The sequence below is a fragment of the Mobula hypostoma genome, chromosome 2 (assembly GCF_963921235.1).
Source record: "Mobula hypostoma chromosome 2, sMobHyp1.1, whole genome shotgun sequence".
NCBI classification, from domain to species: domain Eukaryota; kingdom Metazoa; phylum Chordata; class Chondrichthyes; order Myliobatiformes; family Myliobatidae; genus Mobula; species Mobula hypostoma.
Genome location: NC_086098.1, coordinates 137,643,448 through 137,666,866, shown reverse-complemented (window position 1 = coordinate 137,666,866; position 23,419 = coordinate 137,643,448). Strand labels below are relative to the sequence as shown.

Sequence of the window (23,419 nt, the reverse complement as noted above, 5' to 3'; positions counted from 1 at the left end):
ATGGTAGCACAAAGGTCCCCTGTCCCGGACCTCTAAAGATTTTCTGCAGTGTCTATGTTTGTACATTATGGACCAGAAAACATTAAGTATATTCTATGGGTAAAATATACGTTTGAGAGTGTCTGGAGAAAGGGAAATGTGAGAAAACTGTTGGGTGGCCTGTGCTTGTTCATTGTTGATGTGAAATGGTTGGATGGATCCTGTAAAAAGCAGAGAAAGTGAGCAAAAGTTAAGAAGAAGACATAGAAAGAACGGGCAAGAGATAATATTGTCTGCTTCAATATGTGTAGAGAAACCATTGGCACCAGTTTGAGGAAGGTAGATGTTGTACGCCTACTTTCCCTAGGCACGGTTTCAACAAGGCCAACACCAAGTGATGCCTTGAGTACATCAGCCAGTGCCCTACCAAAGGCTGCGGTTCCCAACAGCTCTACAGGGGATGCTGCAGAGGGGATAAGTGAAAAGTTGATTTAAACGTACCTTGAACTGATCTACTAGGAGCTCTAAGGAAATGTTTCCATTGCACAGTAGACTGACAAAAAATATACAGTGTTGTACAAAGACAATGACATTACTGAATATATAGAACGCATGCGTAAATGCTTTCAAAGGTATCCCAGATTAACTCTAGTAGCGGGGATGCCTGTCTTAATAAATATTATTGTAAAAAAGTTGCATCCGAGGTTAAAAGAAAAACATATACTGTTACTTGTGCAAGATGAAACAGTTAATCAAAATTGAGAATGTTTTACAATATTGCCAAAAGTAATTACAACATCTAAAGATTAAAACTGTTAAGGAGATTGAGGACAATACTTCAGACAATTCCTGGGCTGTTCCACAAAAGTCTCTGGGCAATATTGTACGTTGCTTTAAAAGTATTATGATAACTGCCCTATACAGTTTGAATGTTATTTCAATTCTCACTTATACTTAAGCGAATTGACAGTGATCAAATTTTGACTAATTGTAACCAGATTAATTTATGCTTAAAATTTTACTGTCAACTTTGGGCTTAACATTACTGGCTTTATACACATATGATCCACTTGTGACTGGTAACGTTTGCTCTGAACTGCATAGTTGTTTAGGTAATATCATTCTAAATGCACGGGTTTTACACTTCTTCGATCAAACCAACATGGAAATGGGACGGTGGACACTGTAGGGGTAAACATGGGGATGTCCATGAGAGGGAAATCTTTTTGTTTGCAGACAGCCTGACACAGGCTTCAAAGATGCCCTTGGGCCTCCACCACCAGCACCCTAGACTACGCAGTTTAAACAATCTGTTCGCAATCTGTACTCAAGATTTGTATGATTTCAATTCTATCCATGTGTAATTTTTTGACAACTTTTCCTTCTGATCTGATACTAAAAAAACTTGTAGAAAATGTTAGTGGATGTGCAGTAAACACACGTCATATAATCGGTGAGGTGGCACAGTTATCTTCTCTCCTGTTCAACTCAAACAGCTGAATCTCTTTGCCTTAACGAAAGCCTGCACCCTTGCAGCTGGTGCATTGAATTTTGTTATGCTTTTGGAGTAGCACATGACAATGGTCAATTATGGAAACTACATGGGTTTCTCACCTCTTCGGAACTCTGATAAAGCATGGTGAACTATGAACCTTTTCCTGCTTTTCAATTACTTATTACAATTGTTTATAAATTATGTAGCACATACTAATGGGAAGAATGAAAAACCTAGGAGGAACAAACAGCTGACTCCTTTGCAACTGCATTTCTTTATGGCCATGTAGCACCCCAGTGGGATTAAGTTGCCAATAACGTCCAAGTGTTTCTGATGAACCAGTAAGATTACAGTGTGACGTGCCAGAGGCTGAAAGGACTTTATGGACAAAAGCACACTATGTGCAAAACTATAAAGAATGATGGGTATAAGCAAAAATGAGATATTCTTGACCAGAGCAAGAAAAGTAGCAGCAACCATATGATTTGCCAGAGACATAATCTTGAAAGACACTGCTGGTACCTGCCAGTGCTGAACCCACCCTTTGGAGGTTATTTGTGCATCTCCAGTTGGACTTTACACAGTTACCTAAATGTATGGGTTGTGATTATGCACCTGTTATTGCGTTGCTATCTCCACGGGTAGATGCTTATCAAACTCAGAAATTTTGCTGTAACTGTTGCTAAATTTTATTGAGAGAATTTATTCCCAGGTTTGAGATCCCTGAGAAAATCTCAAGTGATAACAGCCCTCACTTTAAGGATAAAGTTACATAGGAACTAACAAAAGCCTTACAGTGTAAACATAATTTCATTTGCCCTTATCATTGTCAATCTTACAGGGCAGCTAAGCTAAATTGCACAATGAGACCAAGCTAAAGTAGCCTGAGGCGCTTCCACTGGCCCTCATGACAATGTGCCGTATTCTAAACTGCATAACAGGCCAACCTCCACATGAAAGTGTTTTTGGATGTCCCACATGCTTGCCAGTCACCCTTCCCTTTTTAAAAAAAACAGATGGACATCCATACTATGAGTGAAAGAATATTGCATTATTGTATAGTAGTAACACAAGATCTTAGAGGTTTCCATCAGCAGGTACTTGAAGCGCAGAAGATCGCGATGGCTGCAGAGTGTCAGACCTACCAGCCAGGAGACTGAGTCCTGGTAAGTGGCTAACATTGAAAGAATTGCCTGGAGCCCACTGCAAAAATCCATGCTAAGTGTTGCTGACCGCTAAGGTCTGATAGATTTAACCCTTGATCTTTAATATTTGTCACCTCGAGTAATCACAATGCGCAAGTTTTAGGTAATTTAGGCATCTATCTTCCACCTAAATGCAAAAGTACCTCACTAGTACCCTTAACACTTTTCTTCACCTTAGTTATGAATATGCTTCGCGTACTATCCAGTCAGGTTGTTGCATGTGCTCTAGAGAGGGCAGAGACATTCTGAATGTGGATTGCCAATGTGACCTATAGCCCTGAATCATAGTGAGTTTGAATCTGTGTTTTACACTGATAACAAAATTAGAACTGTGAACAGAACTACGTCCTATTATGTGGGGCTGCTATTGAAGGACAATGGAGACCGAGTGTTTCTGGATTGTAGTGTTCCTGTTCTGGGAACCTGCCAGATTGGCCTCAGCACTGCTGGGGAAACTGGCTACTAACACAGCCTCAGCGCTACATGACACAAGCCAGGCCATCAATCAATTACTGCTGAAATGCTGACAATGGGCACCGTGGCCCTTCAAAATCAACTAGTGCTAGACTTTCTTTTGGCTAAGGGAGGTGGTACTTGTACCATTATTAACCAGGACTGTTGTATTTACATCCCTAATATTAAAAGCCAACTGTCATGGAGTTTCAGAAACTCTGCACTACTGAAATTCAGTAAGATTGTGATATCCTCTGGAAGGAGTGTGGGAGTCATGGCAATGCAAGGATTAAAGACAGCATACAGGTGAGGATGACTATGGCAGTGTATAGTCAAACACAGACAAGGGAGACCTTTGAAGTGAGACAGCCAGAGCCAACCTTGCCCACTGCAGATAGGTGAGAATTACTGTGGCCGTGTGTAATCAACCTGGAAGAACATTGCTTCCTTTTACACCAGAGTGCCAGAGTCAGATGAGATGAGAATAATGGAAGGATGTGACATACACCCAACAACTAAGGGACAATTGCTTTACTAACTTCAAAATGCCAGTTAGCAGTTTCTATTGACTTTTAGCTACATTGTTCATGGAAAATGATCCTGCAAGTAAGGAATTCAAACATATACAATTTACCACATGGTTAATATTCATAACTGATAAACCAATTCTGTATAAAAATAGCAGTTTTCTCTACAGTGTAGATGACAGGGGCCATGCTGTTCTTGTGTACAATTAAAATAAAAATCTGTTTGAGTTGTAAGAGTGCGTGTGTTCTGGGCCCAGTTATTTTATTTATTTTTATTATCAGCACCAGCGCTAACAAGGTGGATTCGGATTGGCTCAGTAATAGTGCTGACAAGCCATCGGTATATTTTAACCTGTTCAAATGCTTTGCCATCACTTTACCGACAACTGGATTAATCCTCTCCTAGTTAGAATAATTGTACATAGATGTGCGTGTCTCACGTGGCTGTGGCCAGTTCTCGGATTAGTAACAAATCACACTCCCTTTATACAAGGCTCTTTGAGTTCAGATTTCAACCAAAAGCACAAGAGTAAACTCAATAGCAACTTCATCGAAGTATCAACTTTGCTGTAGCCCACCCACTTCAAAGTTCATTAAGCGTTCAGAGATACTTTGAAATTAATGAGGATTTCTGAGGTGTAACATTCTGTGCCACTTATTTAGATACTATGAAACACATAAAAACATTTACTGTTTCTTAAAGATATTTTTGATCCCAGATTTAAATGACTGATTACCAGAGCTATCTATACTCAGTGGCCACTTTATTAGGTACCTCCTGAACCTAATAAATGGCCGCTGAGTTTATGCTTGTTGTCTTCTGCTGCTGTAGCCCACCCAATTCAAAGTTCAGCACATCACTTTGTAACGCGTGATTATTTGAGTTACTGTCACCTTCCTGTCAGCTTGAGCCAGTCTGGCCATTCTTCTCTGACCTCTCATTAACAAGACGTTCTGGCCCACAGGATTGCTGCTCACTGGATGCTTAATAGACTCTAGAGACTAGTGCATGAAAATCCCAGGAGATCAGTAGTTTCTAAAATACTCAATCCAGCCCATCTGGCACCAACAATAATTCCACAATCCTTTTCATTCTGATATTCGATCTAAATGACAACTGAACCTTTTGACCACACCTGCATGCTTTTATGCATTGAGTAGCTGCTGCATTATTGGCTGATTAGATATTTGCACTAACGAGGTGTACAGATGTACCAAAAGTGGCCACTGAGTGTATACTGAGAATTATTAGAATTTGTTAAAGTGGCTGTGCCATGTACAGTGAACAACATTTAAACGATAGTTGGACAGGTTTAGAGGGGTATGGGCCAAATGCAGACAAGTTGATCCAGCGTAAATGTGCGTTTTGGTTGGCACGGACATTTTGTGCTGCGTTTCTCTAAGACAGGAAGCAGAAGGTGAGGGTTGAAGGACAACTCTCAACTGGAGGCCTGTGACTACTGGGATGCTCTAAGGGTCAGTGTTGGGACCTCTGGTATTATGTAAATGATTTGGATATGATTAGCAAGTTGCTGATAACACTAAATTATGGGTCTTGCTGATAGTGATGCAGGTTACAACGTATTACAAAGAGATCCTGATCAGTTAGGGAAATGGGCTAGGAATGCCAAATAGATTTCAACTTGGACAAATGTGAGGTGATGCATCTTGGACAGTCAAACCAGGACCTATACAGTGAATGGCAGAGTCCTAAATGAGTGCTGTGGAACAGAGTAACCTGGAGGTACAAGCGCATAATTTGCTGAAAGCAACTGCCCAAGGTTTGTTGGACAGGTTGGGGAAGAAGGCATTAAGCACGCTGACCTTCATCAGTAAAGGCATCAAGTTTAGGAGTAGAGAGGTTAAGCTGCATTTATATTAGTCATCAGTGAGATGCAGTTGGAATATTGTGTACACCTCTGGTTACCCTATGATAGGAACGATATTGTCCAGCCATCATAGTGAAACAGGTTACAATGAATTACAAAGAGATCTTGATCAGTTAGAGCTGAGGAATGGCAAATGGATTTGTCATGAAGAGATTTACAAGGACCTTGCCTGGACCAGAGGGCCCAAGTTATATGGAGAGGTTGATCTTTATTTCCTGGGGTGCAGAAGTTTATAAAATTATGAGGGGCATAGATAAGGTGGATGGTCAGTCTTGCCCCCAGGGTTGGGAAATCCAAAACTAGATGGGCTTAAATACAAGGGAGAGAGATTTAAGAGACCTGAGATGCAACTTCTTTATAACAGAAGACAGATCATCCAGAATGGGCTGCCAGAAGAAATGATAGAGTTGATACAATTGCAATATTTAAGAGGGATTTGGATAGATACTTGGAAGAGAGCGTCTTGGAGGGTTAAAGATCATATGCGGGCAACTGAAACACAGGAACAGAGAAAATGCTGTGGTCAGCATGAATGAGATGGGCTGAAGAGCCTATTTCCATGCTGTATTACTTCATGAATATAGTACAACATTAAAAGATAGCCCTGAAGTTTGGGTGATGGCTATAACGCACTAACCTGATATGTCTGAAACTAGAACTAACCCAACTAGCTTTAAGAAAATTTTTTTATTATATATATATATATATATATATATATATATATATATACACACACACATACATACACACACACACACATATATATATACATACACACACGCACACACACACACCCACAATGTGCTGTTTAAAACAATCTGATTATAGAGGTACTGCAATGGTAAGAAAGTTCAGTACAAAAATACTGTCCAAGATGTGTTTTTTTTTAAAAACATAAAAAGATGGAAAATAAATTAGTCCAATAGAGAGGTAACACAAAAAAGTGCAGAAATCATTGAAGGTAATGATAAACAGCTGTCTCAATCCTGTCAAGGATCTATGGTACTAAGTCGTAGAAGGCGACACTGGGAACTCTGCATTTGAAGGTGTTGTCAGAGGTCAGCAATTTAACTTAATTTTTAAAACAAGCTGCTGTAAATATTAAAAATTAGCCCTTTAACCAATAACCTAAACTTCAAATTTGTAGAGGGTAGTAAATTAAGTGGGTATTGCAAATAAGCAATGAGAGCAAGTCCCAAATTGGTAGTTATGTGTGAAGAAAGATAACCAAAAATGTGTGCAGTTGGAGTTTTTAATATCAAAGAAGGTGATGCCCCCAGCCCAATGAATGAATAGCTGGAAGATTAATTCAACTTAATGTCAAGTAAAACAAACTAGCTGCTTGCCTTGTAGCCAATCTAGTTCTTCAGTATTCAAGGTTACAGCACAACCAATAAAGTTACTTACCAGTGTTCTCATCAGCAGCCCCATCAAGCTGAGGAATAGAAAGATTAGCCATCATGTCCCCATTTCCTATCTGACCATCAGAGAACGCATTATCTTCCTCTGAAGAGCAGTCACTTGTATTCTTTTCTGAAAATCTGAAAGATTTTTTTAAAGTAACTCTGCAAAAGTAATCATGCATTTCAAGTTCTTTCAATACTAACAGTATTCTACAAGATTGGAAAGCATGCTGCAGCCATAACAAATTACTAAATACACTTAATTCCTGAGTCAATTCAGAACACATCATACTTCAAACTTAGTCTCCTTTGTTATTAGGGATTGCTAAAAGATAATTAAATTCTGTAGATTTTGGCTGTACATTTGTAACTTTTTCTTAAAAACAGGTATAAGATGGGTGAATTATTGGGCAACTTTACACCCTTCTACAAGACTAAACAGGCACAGACAAAAGGGTAGTGGTTGTGGAAGTGATTGAGTAATGGCAAGAAGGATCTATAATCCAGCTCTGGACATTTCCATGTTTATTTTCACAAAATAAGACATACAAGGCAGATATACAAGTTAGATTACAAGATGTCTGTGGAGTGGATCTTGATGTAATTTTCACTCTTGGATGTTGACGACAATGGATCTCAAGACACTCTATAACACAGCAGTCTGGATGCAGTAAAGACTATACAATTAAGGGTGGAATCAACCAAGCAAAGTCCAAAGCTGGACAACAGTTAAGTAGCAATGGAAGATGGGCTTTACTATGCACTGTGGGGAAGTACAAAGAGCAATAATTCATTACTGTCAAAAGTAATGATATTTAATGCTATCTGTGGTGGGGGAGGATGGCAACAAGGTTTGAGATATTCAAATATATTATAGATGGCAAAGATCTACATAAGAATGTATTTAATGATGGCACAGTAGCATAATGGTTGGCTCAGTGCTTTACAGCACCGGCTAGAAGATCGTGCCACTACCTGCAAGGAGTTTGAACATTCTCCTCGTGATCGAGTGGCTTTCCTCCAGGTGCTCTGGCTTCCTCCCACAATGCAAAGATGTGCAGTTAGGGATAGGAAGCTGTGGGCATGCTATGTCGGCATTGGAAGAGTGGTGACACTTGGAGGTTGCCCAGCACAATCCTTGCTAATTTGATCTGATGCAAATGATACATTTCACTGTATGTTTCAATGTACATATGACAAATAAAGCTAATTAAAAAAAAAAGTCACAATGATCCTTCAACAGGGAAGGGAATTGGAAATTATATTTCCACTGACTTGGCAGAACTTCTCCTGAGTCAAAAGCTTAATGTCACAAGTTTAAAAGGAAAGATGTTAGAAGGTCAAAAATATAGGAAGCCAGTTTATTTATTTATTCAGGGAGATCACAGTTGATTTATAATTTAACACCATCCAAGTATCTATTGTTACTTTTGAACAGCAAGAACAAATGTCACTTATGAAATCTATGACTTTTTAGTGAGAGAAACCCTTTGCGTTAAAATAGTGTTTCTTAACATCTCATATGTGGAAATGACTTCAATGTTAACATTATATCCTCGTCACCTAGAATTCATGAACGAAAGAGGTTGAGAGCACAGGATGAGAGAAGAGTAAAGGAGAACTCTAAAAATTGAGTGAACAGGGAGGAACAGATGTAAGTTAATGGTGTAACAAGGGAGGCAGCAGTGTGAGCAACTATACTTTTATAAATGAAAAAGAAATCTTTGAGTAGCTGAACAGTGAAAAGGGGGTAGTAAAGGTTTTAAATAAAGTGTTTGGTAATATAACAAGCCTGAACCTAACATGCTTTGACAAGGTACAATACTGGTCAGCTATTCAACTCCTACCCACAGTAGCTGGAGAATGTAAATGCAAGCAATTGAGTTTGGAATGAAAGTTATTATTAGTAACAGTGACCAGGAAACTACTGCATTATCAGGAAACAAAAATCCAAATGCAAAGTGCTGCACAGGTTGAAGATCTGAAATAAAAACAGAACATGCTGGAAATACTTAACAAGTCTGGAAGCTTCTGTAGAGAAAGAAACAGTATTAATGCTTCAGATCAATGACCTTTCACCAAGGTGTTGTAAAGTTCCATCTGGTTACATAATGTATTGTAGGAAAGGAATCTGCCAACCTAACCTGTCTGACATTTAGGCAACTCCAGAAACTCATTTTGGGGGGTGGGGGCGGGGTTAGCAATGGAAAAGAAATTCTTGCCAGCGGAAGCCACGTGAATGAATGAATACCTTAATTAACATGCAAAAGGTTGGCAGGATGGAGATACTTCTCTCCAGAAGGAGGTTTAAGGCGCTCATTCACTTCACTAGCCTGCAGGTCATCCTTGGGCAGGGTGTAGCACCTGCTTAGCCCCCCACCCCCTTTCTCCCCACCAATCAAGGTTATGTGAAGCCATGGGAGCAGGTGATGGATGGATGTTTGACCAGCTGGTGCACATTGCAAGTCCTGGTTATGTGACCACTGGTCAGACAATTTTTGAAGAGTATTGACAATGGCAAACCACTTCTATAGAAAAATTTGGCAGGAACAATCATGTCAAGACCATGATCACCCGTGTCATACAACATGGCACATAATGATGAATATGCAAAACATGAATATTAAATACTTGAAAATAAATCTCAGAAAGTACTATGTGCATCTAATAATTTAGCACTCCATATAAATAAATTCCATACCTCATTTTCCTAACAGGATCTAGAAGATCACCATCCCATCGCTGAGACATTAGTAAACTAAGTTCCAACTCTTCTTTCTGAACTTCAGGTTCATTTTCTTCATCATCACTGTTTTGCTGGTAGCTGTGGTTTCCTGCAGATCGTTGCTGAGATCTACCAGGCACAAATTGGGTCCTTGCCATGCCATACTCATCTTCCTCCAATCCAGCTAACAGATGAACCATGGCCTGGTCCTTACTGGCATCTATAGTATTTGATGAATCAATATTGAAGATATTTCATTTTGGAAAATGCAAAAATACAATTCTGAATGTGCAGCAGCAATTTCCTAACAAGAGTGATATTTATACTGTGAGTAAAGGAATGAAAGCAAGGGTTACACTGAGAGTAGACAGAATGGTTAGGGCAAGTGAGCACGAGTCTGCAAGTAACCAAATGTGAAGCATAAGGGAAGATTAGAAAGGATTTAACATACTTGTCAACAGAATTATTCCACCAAGCAGTCATATCGATATTAAGTAAACAGCACTTGAATTTACTGAAGCGTTAGTTTCATCAAGTTTTGATATAAGTTGGGGAGGTGTTGGGAAACTGGTTTATTTAAGCCTGAATTACCAGCTTGAGTAACCTATAGCAGACATCAGCTTACTGGGGAGGGGAAAGAGTCAGTCAGGGCTTTGAACTTTATTGGAGTTGGCAAGGAGCCAGGGGTTAGGGAACAAGAGGAATGAGGAAACAAAAGGGTTCCCTTATTTTCAATTTAGTGTGAAAAACAGAATCATAACTTTAATTTAAATAAATAAGTCAAACATGCATTAGCAAAGAGAATCTTTGTGCAAGGCTGTTTTGTCTCTGCTTCAGCACATGGACACCTGTTTTAGAGTCATCCAGCAAAGAAACAGGGCTATCTGTCCAGTATATTATGCTATCTGCCAGTGTTTGCTCTACCTCAGCAATTCAAGTGCTTATCTAGCTATTTCTTAAATGTACTGGGAGCACCTGCCTCCACCATCTTGTCAGGCAGTACATTCCAGATTCCAAACATGTTTGGGTGAAATAACTTTTTTCTTAGATTCCTCTCTAAGCTTCTTAAATCTATGCCTTCTGGACTTAGAAGTTTCTTCCATGGGGAAGTGCATCTTACAACCTACCCTAGCCCCTCAGAATATTGTACTTCCTCGTATCTTGCATCAGCCCCTTCTGCTCCAAGAGAAATAAAACCTAGAACTAACAACTAAGTGAAAATCACCAATAGGCTGTTCATATCCATCCACAAAGGTGCTTACCAGTGCCTCTACATCCTGAGGAGGCTGAAGAAATCTGGCATGACCTGTTTGACATTCACCAATTTTTGTTGATGCACCACAGAAAGCATCCTATCTGGATGCATCACAGCTTGGTATGTCAGCTGCTCAGCCCAAGACTGTAAGAAACTGCAGGGAATTGTGGACACAGCTCAGTACATCACGAAACCAGCCTTCCTTCCACAGACTTTATCTACTCTTGTTGTTGCTCTGGTAAAGAGGCCAACATAATCAAAGACCCCAGCCATTCTCTCCACTCCATCTCCTCCCATCACACAGAAGATACAAAAGCCTGAAAGCACGTACCACAAGGCTCAAGGACAGCTTCTATCCCACTGTTACAAGACAAATGAATGGCCCAATACAATAAGATGGACACGACCTCACAATCTACCTCATTATGACCTTGCACCTATCACCTACCTGTACTCCACTTTCTCTGTAAATGTTATACATTCTGTATTCTGTTATTGCTTTACCTTGTATAACCTCAATGCATTGTTGCAATGAATTGATAACAATAGTTGAAAGACAAGTTTTTACACTGTATTCAGTACAAGTGACAACTATAAATCAATTTATATCTAGTGAATCTCCCCTGCAGCAAAATCTGTCTTTCATATAAACATTAAATGTAGGAAATCTTATGAAGAATTTTTATCTACATCATCTGGTGAGTACTGAATTAAATGTATTTGCATGATAGACAAATACTTCAGTACTACAAAATGTATGTTGACTTTACATACTCACTGAGAATTGGTTGTGATGAAGGATGGAACGTCTGACTGTTATCCATTATATTTAGAATAGTTTCTTCATCAACTATCGCTTCTTCAGTCTCTGCATCTCCTCGGTTCACTCCTTTAATTGTTGGAATGGGGTTGGGTTTGAATGAAAGTCAACTTTATTTCAAAAAGCATAAGCTGATAATAGTTTACTTTGTGAAAAGATTTTAATTCCTTTTAAATTCCTTTAATTCTAAGGTCATTGTTGAGCTGAAGATTTGAAAATAGAGGAGTAGAATATACTGTAAAATTCAATAAAATTTTATTAGTTTATCTGGTAAAACAATATAAACTTTCCCAGATATTGCAATAGAAAGCAAAGAGACACCCTAACCAAAACAGCACACAATTGGCCGTCCTCACAGTATATTCAGCATTCAGTGGCGATTGTCAGCAAATTAGCTTACATATTCTTTTAAACAAGTCCTGCCTTCCTAAGTTTAACAACACACCAGAAACAGGATGGCCTGAAATTATTAAAAAGTTTCAGAGGAAATAATGTTGAAAGGTGTTAACTTGATTTCAGGATAAATTATTCCACTAGACTAAAGGGAGCTTTGCCCATCACTGAATGATCACTATTTGGAAGACCCTTATGAATTAAATTTAACGTATGTTGGCTAACTTATAGATTTTGCTTCTTGGCTAGAGAGGTTGACAGAAAATGGGGAGTTAAAAATAAAGGTTACAGACCGTATCATAAAAAACCCAGATGCAGTCTTACCAAACGCTGCTACGTACCTTGCTTATCATTATGTATCTCAACCAGATTGGCAGGTGTACAGGAAATGGCTTCAGGTGATGATGCATCCACGTGCAAGGTCAAATTTGAAGGAAGTTCTTCAAATTCACTTTCCACAGACTGGGACAAAAATCTTGTTTTAAACAGCAAAGATAGGGTTTCAAAACTTGATCAAAATGATGAAAATAATATAAATGAAGACAAAGAAGTTCCTTACACAGAATAGTTATTCTGTTGCAGAATCTCCTTTATTCTGTGTTGAAAGAGCCTTTCACTCTCTGTTACTTGAACAGATCCACGATCTACAAATAAAAATCAACACCATCAGAATATTAAATGCAGATAAATAATTCAATGCAACGTACAGTACTGTGCGTATATATACACATATAGCTACGGTGCCCAAGATTCTTGCATAGTACTGTAGTAATTTTATATATTACAGTGTACTGCTGCCACAAAGAAAAGCAAATTACATCACATGTGAATGATGATAAAAGATTCTGTAATGGGTCTCTATTGTGGACTGAGAATGGGAAAAGGGCAGGGAGAGGGCAATCATTGTTGGGAAAAGGGGGGAGGGAGAGGAGTGGGAGCAGCAAGATGTGGAGAGACATTCTGTCATAATCAATAAACCATTTGTTGGGAATCAAATGACCTTGCCTGGTGTCTCAGGGCTGGGTGAGTCTGCTACCCTGCTCCAGCATTCCTTTTTTGCCACCTGTCCAACACCCTTCCTGCTGCACTTCACCCTCACCATTCCCAATGCCCTTTGCTCCCGCTAGATTTACAAACTCTATCTCCGCAGTACTGTGAGAATGACTTAGGCACGCTAGCTATATACATGTGCCTAAGACTTTTGCAAAATACCGTAACTTAGGTTATTGAGGACTTCATAATGCTACTAAATACATGTGTTTTTAGAGAACAAGTTATGCCATGGGTATCATTAACTAAAATTCTGGTTATTCTGATGGGTAACAAGCAGCCTTTTAATTATCCCTTTGCCCCCCATTTCTTTGCTGAAACAATGTATACCACGTGGAATTATTTAGTATAGGAGTAATGCAGGTCATTAATGAAAAGAATTAATGTAAGAATTTTTCTGATGACAGGTGCAATCCTTCTATTGCCATATGCTTAATCCAGGGGTTCCCAACCATTTTTATGCCTTGGACAAATGCCATGAAACAAGGGGTCTGTGGATCCCAGGTTGGGAACTTATGGCTCAATCCTTCTTTACGGTAGAGATATTGGAATTTTAACATTTTGTCTATAACAATCCCCAACAAGGAGCACTGTGTGCTTCACACACAGAGACTTCCATAAGAATTCTGAGGACATTTTGAATTTTATTGTTCAAAAGACAATTAAATGACCGGCTAAAGTGATACAAGAAATAAAAATCATTCCCATTCAGAACAAATGATTTGTTTGGAGTAATTGGTCTTGCAGATCATTTCTAAAAAATTAACTTACATGAGTTAGTAATGAGTAAACAACTCAGAATATAAAAACTGCCTCAGATTTAGAGAAATGTTTTGCAAGAAATCTTGAAGCTGGAGATTGCATCTTTAAGAGCTGGTATTGACTCAGCAGACTAAAGAGCCAAATTTCCTAGGAGATACACATTAAGACATTTAATAGGCTGCTTACACAGATAAAAATATTCAAAGACACTTTGTTTTTCCAACACACTTTGACAATAAGGGCTCCAAAGACTCTCAGATCTCTGGGAGAAATATTCACCATATCTGCATCTTAAATGTCAATTCCCATTCTTAATATGACTCCTAGTTTTAGATATTCCTACAAGACATTTTCAACAAAATCTCCTTCACTCTCTAAATTCTAGCAGATACAAATGTGGCCTGCCAACCCTTCTCTCATAAAATAAACTGTCATTCCAGGCATTAATGTAGTAAATCTTCTCTGAACTGCGTTAACATCCAACTCTAATATATACTGTATACAGTATTCCAGGCGTTGTCCCTAATCTACCAGAAACATAACCTTCTGCATTGAATCTCCCCAAAATTCTGTTAAAGAATAACAGAGCACAGAAATAGGCCAGTCAGCCCACATAGTCACACTAATCAAATTCATCCCCAATAATCCCATTTATCAGCACTTGGTCTGCAGCCTTTTGTTCCTTGGTGATTCTTAAATCTCTGTATAATTCTTAAATGATATCCAAGGACCCAGCACCACTCATTGCAGATTGCAATTACCCTCTGGGTTTAAAAAAAATTGACCTCTCAAACTTTTTACTTATTATCCTAAACTGTGCTCTGGCTGCCACACTACAGGAAGGATACAATTATGCTAGAGGGGGCGCAGAAGAGATTCATATGAATAATGACTGTACTGGACAGTTTGAGAGACAGAATAGGTTGGGACCACTCCCCCTAAAGCCAAGGAAATCGAGGGGTGACTATATAGAGGTTTATAAAATTATGAGGGCCGCATATAGAATAGATGGTCATAGCCTTTTCACTGGGGTAGGGGAGTCTAAAGCAAGTGGGCATTTAGGTGACAGGAGTAAGATCTAGAAGGGATCTGATGTGTAACAAATCCAAAAAGAGCTGATTATTGATTATGCTGTAGTCAATAATCAGATCAAACACGAGAAAATCTGCAGATGCTGGAAATTCAAGAAACACACAAAATGCTGGTGGAACGCAGCAGGCTAGGCAGCATCTTGGAATGCAGCAAGCTAGGCAGTAGGCCAACCAGCATACTGCCTGGCCTGCTGCGTTCCAGCAGCATTTTGTGTGTGTTATCAATAATCAGCTCTTTGGTTTTGGTGATGTTGAGTGACAGGTTGTTGTGGCACCATTCGACCAGAATTGTTTGTGTGTAGTTTATTTTTATCCATTGATTCTATTGTATTTCTTCGTTCCACTGTGAATGCCTGCAAGAAAATGAATCTTAGGGAGTTGTATGTTAACATATACATACTTTGATAATAAATTTAATTTAAGCTTCAAACTTCTGAATAGAGGGTAGGGATGTAGGAGTATTATTCTGACTGTTCATCTTTGACCAGTGGAGTTTTGCAGGGATCAGTGCAGGGACTTTATCTGGATGAAAATTCAGATGGGCTGAATTTGTAGACCACACAAAAATTGACATAATCTTGGATAAAGAAGAAGCATAGAGCAAGATATAAATGAGTTTGAAATAACAGTGGTGAAAAAGCAGGTTGAGCCTAATCTGGAAAAATGTGCAATGCTGCACTTCGGGAGGTGAAATGCAAGATGAAAGCATACAAAAAGTGACAGACTCTGAGATCCATCACTCCCTGAAGGTGGAAAAAGTGGACAGGCTCGTAATGGCAGCATGTAGCATATTCGCTTTCAAGAGTTAGGGTATTGAGTAGTGAAGTTGACAAGTCATACTGCAGTTGTATAAACTTCTCTTCAGCCACATTTGAAGTATTGTGTACAGTTCTGAGCATCTCATTACAAGTAGTATATAGAGACTTTGGAGAAGGTACAGTTGAGTTTCACCAGGATCTTGCCTGAATTGGAGAGCATTAGTTATAACAGAGGATGGATAAACTGGAATGTTTTCCCTCTGAATAAAAGCCCAAGGGATAACCTGACAGAAGCACACAAAATTACGAGGGGCCTAGATCAATCTGATCGTCAAGAGTCTTTCACCCCAGGATGGAAATATCAAGCATTAAAAGGCATAGCTTTAAGATGAGAGGACAAGACGTATGGGGCTATTTTATTACTTTTTCTTTACAAAGAGAGTAGTACTTACCTGGAACATGCTTGCTAGGTAGGGATTTAGATCCTGTGCACGCAGAAGTGTGATTTAGATCAGCATCATGGTTGACACATTGTGAGATAAAAGGACCTGCTCCTGTACTGCAGTACTCTATGCTTCAGTCCAAACGAACAGGTTAGTACCCATCCCACTATACTAAATAACAAAACTATCTATTTGGGCTGTGCTGGAAATCTATACGGACCTCATCCATGTACTCCTGAGGTTGGCGCTGCTGGGGGTTGGGAGGTGTCACCATCAACCAGACCAGCCAAATCCGTTATAATTATATAGGCTGGGCAATATGGTTTGCTTTGCAAAGAATTCTCCACCTTTCAAAATACATTTATGCAGCACCTAAATTTAATTAAGGGTGCTTGCTTTACAGATTATTTTGATTTTAAGAAAACCAAATACCAGGAACTGGTAGAGCAGTGCAAGAGACAGGGATGGAGGACATTGTGTGAGCCTACAGAGGTGGGGTGTGGAAATTTTGCTGGTTGCTCTGTGCAGAACCTACTCTCTTGCTTGGCATTACAGGGGCTGAAAAGAAAAGAGCCATCAGGCCTATCACAGAGGTTGCTGAGCGAGCCTCCAGTTGGTTACGGATCAAGAGGTGTGATCAATGTGCTGGCTCACAAGCCAGGGCCTGATCAACCCTGGCTGGGTCACCTGCAAAAGAGTGTCTGATGTTGTAAGACCCGAAACACCCAATGACCCCTGGTTATATCACTGATGTGTCCTAGCACATGCCAGGATGCATCTCACCATCCTATGTTACCCAATGAGAATTTTCTGTTGCTCATCCCAATTCCTCCTTTTTAAATACCTCCTTGCCCAAACCTTAAAATATCCAGCCTCATTTCTCATGGCTCATCATCAAAATTTTGCTTGCCAAACAAAGCACCTTGCAACGTTTCATTGCATTAAAAAAAAGTTTACTAACCATTGTGCATCATGAAATCTTAACCTAACTTATAAATAACTAAATTTGTTCTTAAGCACAACAGATAGAAGTCAGTAGAGGGGGACATAACAACTGAACACTAATGCACATTTATTAAACTATGGTTTTGAACTTGGTCCATTTAAAGATTCAACCCAAGACAGGTCTGGGATTTTCTTATACTTGTACAAAATACAGAAGGCTTTGCTGTAGTTACCAGGTGAACTAATTGATTCAATTTGTGAGGGCATGTTGTTTTCGCGACGTCGTTGTTTTTCATCGTCCCATATGGCCTGCAAACCAGGGTTTCTACCAACCCGAGCTAAAGAAACAGAAAAAGGAGTGTCAGCATTTCCTTCCAAAAGCCATCAACTAAACAATGCTACCTAATCAAAACATGCACACCACCCCAAATTTAAAAACATACTGAATTCAAAACTTAACCAAGTACTTGTGATGCTCATCAATGACTAAGTTCAGGAAGACATTTCTACATATCATTTAACATGGACACACCACAACAAATAGGTTAACAATGAAATTCAGTTTTTCAAAAGATAAAACACATTTTTGCATGAGAACATTGTAGAGATGAAGAAAACAGCTGTAGGCAAACAAAACTACCTTCAATTTCAATGCGATTTAGTACGTCAGCTGCAACTGCATCCACTTCAAGCTCACAGGTGCTCTGTCGATCAATATCCACTAGTACTAAAGAACTGCAGATAAGCAAGAGTTGGATAGAGTTTATGATCATGCTTTACAAAATTATCTTCAAATAGATCACAAAATATCAAATGCATTAGCTGTTCAATATCAAAGCAGCACAGTATCAAAATAAACAGGATAAAAATAAATGGCAGATTTCAAATTCCTAAATCAACATTACAGCAGATCAAATTGCACAGAAAACTAAACATTTTAGTACATTTACTTTATTTAGTATGCTAAAAAGAAGAAATAATTGCTCTCACTAGTTGGGCAGAATATTGACACATATTCCTTTACTTTTTCATGGTGATGTCCAGTGGTATACAACATAACAATTTCAAGTTGTTTTTCCTAAAGGACGTGTAGGTCTGGTTCGAGGTTCAGCAATCAAAATGGACTTTTTTTTTTAAGCCTCTGATCAGTGTTTCAGTGTTGATTTTTCAACACGTCCATTAATTTCACTACATTAAATATTAACCAGACACCTATATTGCTGAATTTGGACATGTGAAACAAAAACATAGGAGTCTAGAAACACTCTGCCAATGTACTGTAGCAGCATTAATAGGGAGAGAAACAGCTGACATCAGCCCAATGTTGTCAAGATAAAATTAACAAAAACTGGCAGTTAGATACAGGGAAACAAATTGAAATGAAAAGTACTGCATTTGTGGTAGAGAGCTAAAGAAGAGTTGACTTGAAATTATTAAATTCAATATCATATGCTGAGGGTTTCAATATACTCAAAAGGAAGAAGATGAGGTGTTTTTCCTTGAGCTTACATTAGATGTCATTTGAGCAATGCTGGAAGCTGGTAGGGCCAAGAATTGAGAGTCAACTGAAAACACAGATATGCCCTTGCAGACTGAACACCACCTCCATAATCATCCATTAGTTCTGTGAACTCTGGAACTCCATCACCAGACACATCCTCCTCTTCCAGCACTTCAAAGAGATTGTTCTCTCTACAACTCCCTGGTCAGCTCCTTTTTCTCACCAATCACTCTTCTCATGACATGCACTTATACAACAGAGGAAGACAACAGCTTTGCTCTTTAACTTTCTTTCCATTCGTCCATGTAGCAAGTAAAACAGTTTTTCCATGTGAGCCAGAAACACATTTGCACCTCTCTGATGCATCACAGCTCAGTATGGCAACTGTCTGCCAAGACTGCAAGAAATTGCAGAGTTGTGAATACACCCCAGTCTAAATTGAAAACCCGCTCCCCTCCATTGACTCTGTCTACACTTCGCCGCCTCCAGAAAGCAGCTAATATAATTCATATCCTACCACCCTGATCATTTGGACAGAAGATACAAAAGCTTGAAAACTCATACCACCAGACTCAAGGACAGCTTCTATCCCAATGTTATAACTCAAACTTTAAAGATGAACTTTTGATCTCACAGTCTACCTCATCATGGCCTTTATACCCTATCTGCCTATTTGCACTGCACTCTGTAACTGTGATGCTATATTTTTGCATTGTTGCCATTTTTCCTTTTGTACTACCTCCATGTACTTACATCTGAAAGTCGGCAACAAAATAGCAATACTTTATTGTATCAGTATTTGCAACATGGCCTCCTCTACATTGAAAACAAAAGCAGACTGGCTGACGATTCGAAGAGTACCTCTGTTCAAGTTCACGACTACCTTGAGCTTCCAATTAAATTGTCATTAACTCTTCAACCCAATCCAACCTCTTTGGCCCCCTGCATTACTCCAATGATGTCCAACTCCAGCTCAAGGAACAAAAGTTCATTTGCTGTCTAGGTAGTATGCTACCTTTGGGAACTTAATACTGAACCTAACAATTTCAGGTAACCAGGAGACACAAGAGACTACAGATGCTGGAATCTGAAGCAATACATGACAGCGCTGAAGTTCCAGCACTTAAAGTTTGTAAATTCTAAGCAACCACTTTTGCCCTTCTTTCTTCTTGGATGTGGCTTGTACATGTTCAGTCTCTTTTTTCCCCATCTCTAATGCTGCATTATTGTTAACCCGTACAATACTGGTCCATTCCCAACCATAGGCATTCCCTCAATTCTCCAATTCTCTCTTTGTAATTTAAGCCACACTTGTTGTTTGGAGTTCCAAAGAATAGTTTGTGACATCAATGTTGTTTCCCACTGCACCTGAATTAGACTGATGATTCATTTTTTGCTTGAGCATCAGCCAATCTACTTGATGAAATAATCAAAATTAACTTTAATTGAAGCAGCTTTTACCTTTCAAGAGGTATTTTTCTTTTTGACAGATACGTTAAGACAGAAAGTTCATAACCCTCCATCTATCATTGCTGCTCTTGTTCCGAGCATTTGGACAGGAGATATAGTATTAAGATAAGGAGTAGAACTGAGATGAAAAGACACAGTTTCATGATTATTACCTTTATAACATATCAGTAGTCTTGAGGCTGAGATTGGTAGACATTTTGATAATGAAAGTCAAGGGTTGGGAAGTGAATTTGAGTTCACAGAGAAGTAGGCCTTTCAGCCCATGTCGACCAAGATGCCCATTTATGTTAATCCCATTTGCCACCGTTTGACCAATAAATTAGAAGATTGAGGGGGGATCTGATTGAAACGTATAAGATCCTAAAGGGATTGGACAGGCTAGATGCAGGAAGATTGTTCCCGATGTTGGGGAAGTCCAGAACGAGGGGTCACAGTTTGAGGATAGAGGGGAAGCCTTTTAGGACCGAGATTAGGAAAAACTTCTTCACACAGAGAGTGGTGAATCTGTGGAATTCTCTGCCACAGGAAACTGTTGAGGCTAGTTCATTGGCTATATTTAAGAGGGAGTTAGCTATGGCCCTTGTGGCTACAGGGGTCAGGGGGTATGGAGGGAAGGCTGGGGCGGGGTTCTGAGTTGGATGATCAGCCATGATCATAATAAATGGCGGTGCAGGCTCGAAGGGCCGAATGGCCTACTCCTGCACCTATTTTCTATGTTTCTATCCCTACATTTTCCCTATCCATGTATTTGTCCAAATGTTCCTATCAGCTCCTCTGGTAGCTCATTTCATACACCCACCATACTGAGTGGAAAGAACCTTTCCCTTCTCACTGTAAACATACAGTATGTCCTTTCGTTGTAAACTTCCCTGCCCTACAGATGATCTGACAATTTTATTTAATTGTGGAAAAGGTTCAAGGGGTAATAAGAATCACTTTTTTTGTGTGTGTTCTTACTTTACCATCTTCCTTGCTGTGAGAGTTTTGCTGCGAATGTCAGAGGTATGGAGGTCAGATGTGTAATTCTGCAACAGAATTCAGAAACTTCCTCTCAGCTATCCCTTAGGATCAAAGATTACTTGCTTGGATTCTGGACTCATTACTCACTCAGAACCCACAAAATCCATGTGGGAACCACAGGTTCATCCACTGATGAAGCAGATGCTCTGATAGGACAGGCATGGGTTGTGCTTTTTCTCCCCTATTTACACTGGGCCTCCGAGTGCTCCTGATGCATAGTTTCAAGGTTCTCAATACCCCCCTAATTGTCCCTCTACCAGTTTGAGCAGTTATGGATCACAGCTTCCCAGAAATCAATGAGGATGGTGAATCTCAGTGATGCCATGAGCACATCCTAGAATATTTTCATCACCCCATCAAATAATCATCCATAACTGTTCTTGGAAATAGAACATCTGTCTATAGAGTTCAATGAAAAGCATGCAAACAATGAGGTTTGACCAATCTAGCTAACCAAGAACAGCCAGAACCTCAATGCTGTGAATGTTGGCTTGGGAGGATGCTGATGTTGGTTTCCTTATACTTCCAGTGAATGTGGAGAATTATGCAGAGATGGCATCGGTGATTCAGAATACCTACATTTTGCACCACAAAAGCATTGATCGTTTCCACAAGACTCTTAAATTACTCAGAAGATAATTTTAGGACAGTGGATAAAAAAAATTGATTTAACATATTCAGAGTGCATGGCCTAGAGCTGGAGTGCTTATAGAATCAGAGCCAAGTGTTACCAACAGCACTGCCCTGCTGGAAATCTAGCACAAACCCAGTCCTCCCCATCACTATGCTCTGCTGTGCCAGAAAACCGCATGAACCCTTGAATGCGGCTGGTACTCTTTCAGCAATGTATCGACCGTGGACAGGAAGGTCTGCCAGGCTTGGCTCAGAGCTACATCCTGGCTGGCATGGTGAATGACACCAGGGAGTACGCACACTAGAGTGGGAGGGGTTGTGGGTGGTGTGGGCACAAGAGCAAGGACAAGAGAGAGAAGCTTCAACATACAAAACAGGAGGGGATAAACAAGGACCACAGGGTCTGGGCAACCTGTCTACACATGGGGCAACCGAATCCAGTCCCACACTCACCTTGCCAGCTAGGTTGTAGCCCTGACACCAACATCTCAGTGCCAAACAGTTGTCCTACTTAGCCCAGCTCTCAGAGCCAAACCATCTACACTGAGGCACAGATGTTTCTTTGCTGCACCAACACCAGCAGGGGTCAGGGCACTGTGTCAGGCTTCTAACAGCACTGTGGATACTTGGTGTTGCTTTTTTTTTAAAAAAAGTAGAGCTGCACATACATATGACTGCTCAGATTGGCTGATCCTAAGAGCACGGCAGGGTATCAGTGTAGATAAAAACTAGAACATTCAAGGGAAGATGGTGCCAGTGAACAATGCGACCAAGTTGACATGTTTCATACGATTCACAAAACTACTACTTCTTCATTCAAATCTGGTTCTGCTATCGGAGTCTGATCTACATTTTGGTGGCGTGTGTTCAGGCCGATTGAGTGATCCGGTGCTTTGCTGTCTCCAAAGGGGTTCCGTGAGGTTTCAAGTGAATTACGCAGCCTGGAGGCCAAGAAGCCTGCAGACATGGCGCGAGCCAATGATCGACTCCATTTCCCGCCGATTAAAGCAGCAAGGAAGATTAAAATCATTGAGGCGGGAGCAGAAGACAAGTGGGTATTCAGTGCCGGCTACCAGCCTCTCGCACGCTGCTGTCAGAGGAAGGTGTACACGTGTGATCGGTCTCTCCCTCCCCCTCTTGTCTGCTGCTCCTGGAGGAAGGTGTATGCGTGTGATAGTCTCTCCCTCCCCCTCTCGTCTGCTGCTCCTGGAGGAGGGTGTATGCGTGTGATAGTCTCTCCTTCCCCATCTCGTCCGCTGCTCCTGGAGGAAGGTGTATGCGTGTGATAGTCTCTCCCTCCCCCTCTCGTCTGCTGCTCCTGGAGGAAGGTGAATGTGTGTGATAGTCTCTCCTTCCCCCTCTCGTCCACTGTTCCTGGAGGAAGGTGTACACGTGTGATAGGTCTCTCCCTCCACTTCTTGTCCACTGCTGCCGGAGGAAGGTGTATGCATATGATAGTCTCTCCCTCTCGTCCGCTGCTCCTGGAGGAAGGTCCCTGCATTCTGAAGTCTCTCTCTCCCTCTTGCTCAATACTGCAGGAGTCCTGGGTCTTGGGGAAGGATTAATTGACACAGTTTGTGGATGGGACATCGTAGTTCACAT

The 23,419-nt window shown here is 40.2% G+C and overlaps 1 protein-coding gene across 3 annotated transcripts in view; it reads right to left on the bottom strand.

Annotated features, from left to right (window-relative positions):
• Positions 1-23,419, bottom strand: part of rev3l (REV3 like, DNA directed polymerase zeta catalytic subunit) — a 222,205-nt gene that overhangs the window by 93,233 nt on the left and 105,553 nt on the right. For all 3 annotated transcript variants that reach the window (XM_063040747.1, XM_063040749.1, XM_063040748.1), the window contains exons 6-12: positions 17,834-17,928; positions 17,427-17,531; positions 12,704-12,788; positions 12,486-12,619; positions 11,710-11,820; positions 9,653-9,896; positions 6,956-7,089 (exon numbers count right to left, since the gene is read on the bottom strand). In XM_063040747.1, coding sequence (XP_062896817.1) covers positions 6,956-7,089; positions 9,653-9,896; positions 11,710-11,820; positions 12,486-12,619; positions 12,704-12,788; positions 17,427-17,531; positions 17,834-17,928 — 908 coding nt within the window. The remainder of the gene's footprint in view (positions 1-6,955; positions 7,090-9,652; positions 9,897-11,709; positions 11,821-12,485; positions 12,620-12,703; positions 12,789-17,426; positions 17,532-17,833; positions 17,929-23,419) is intronic.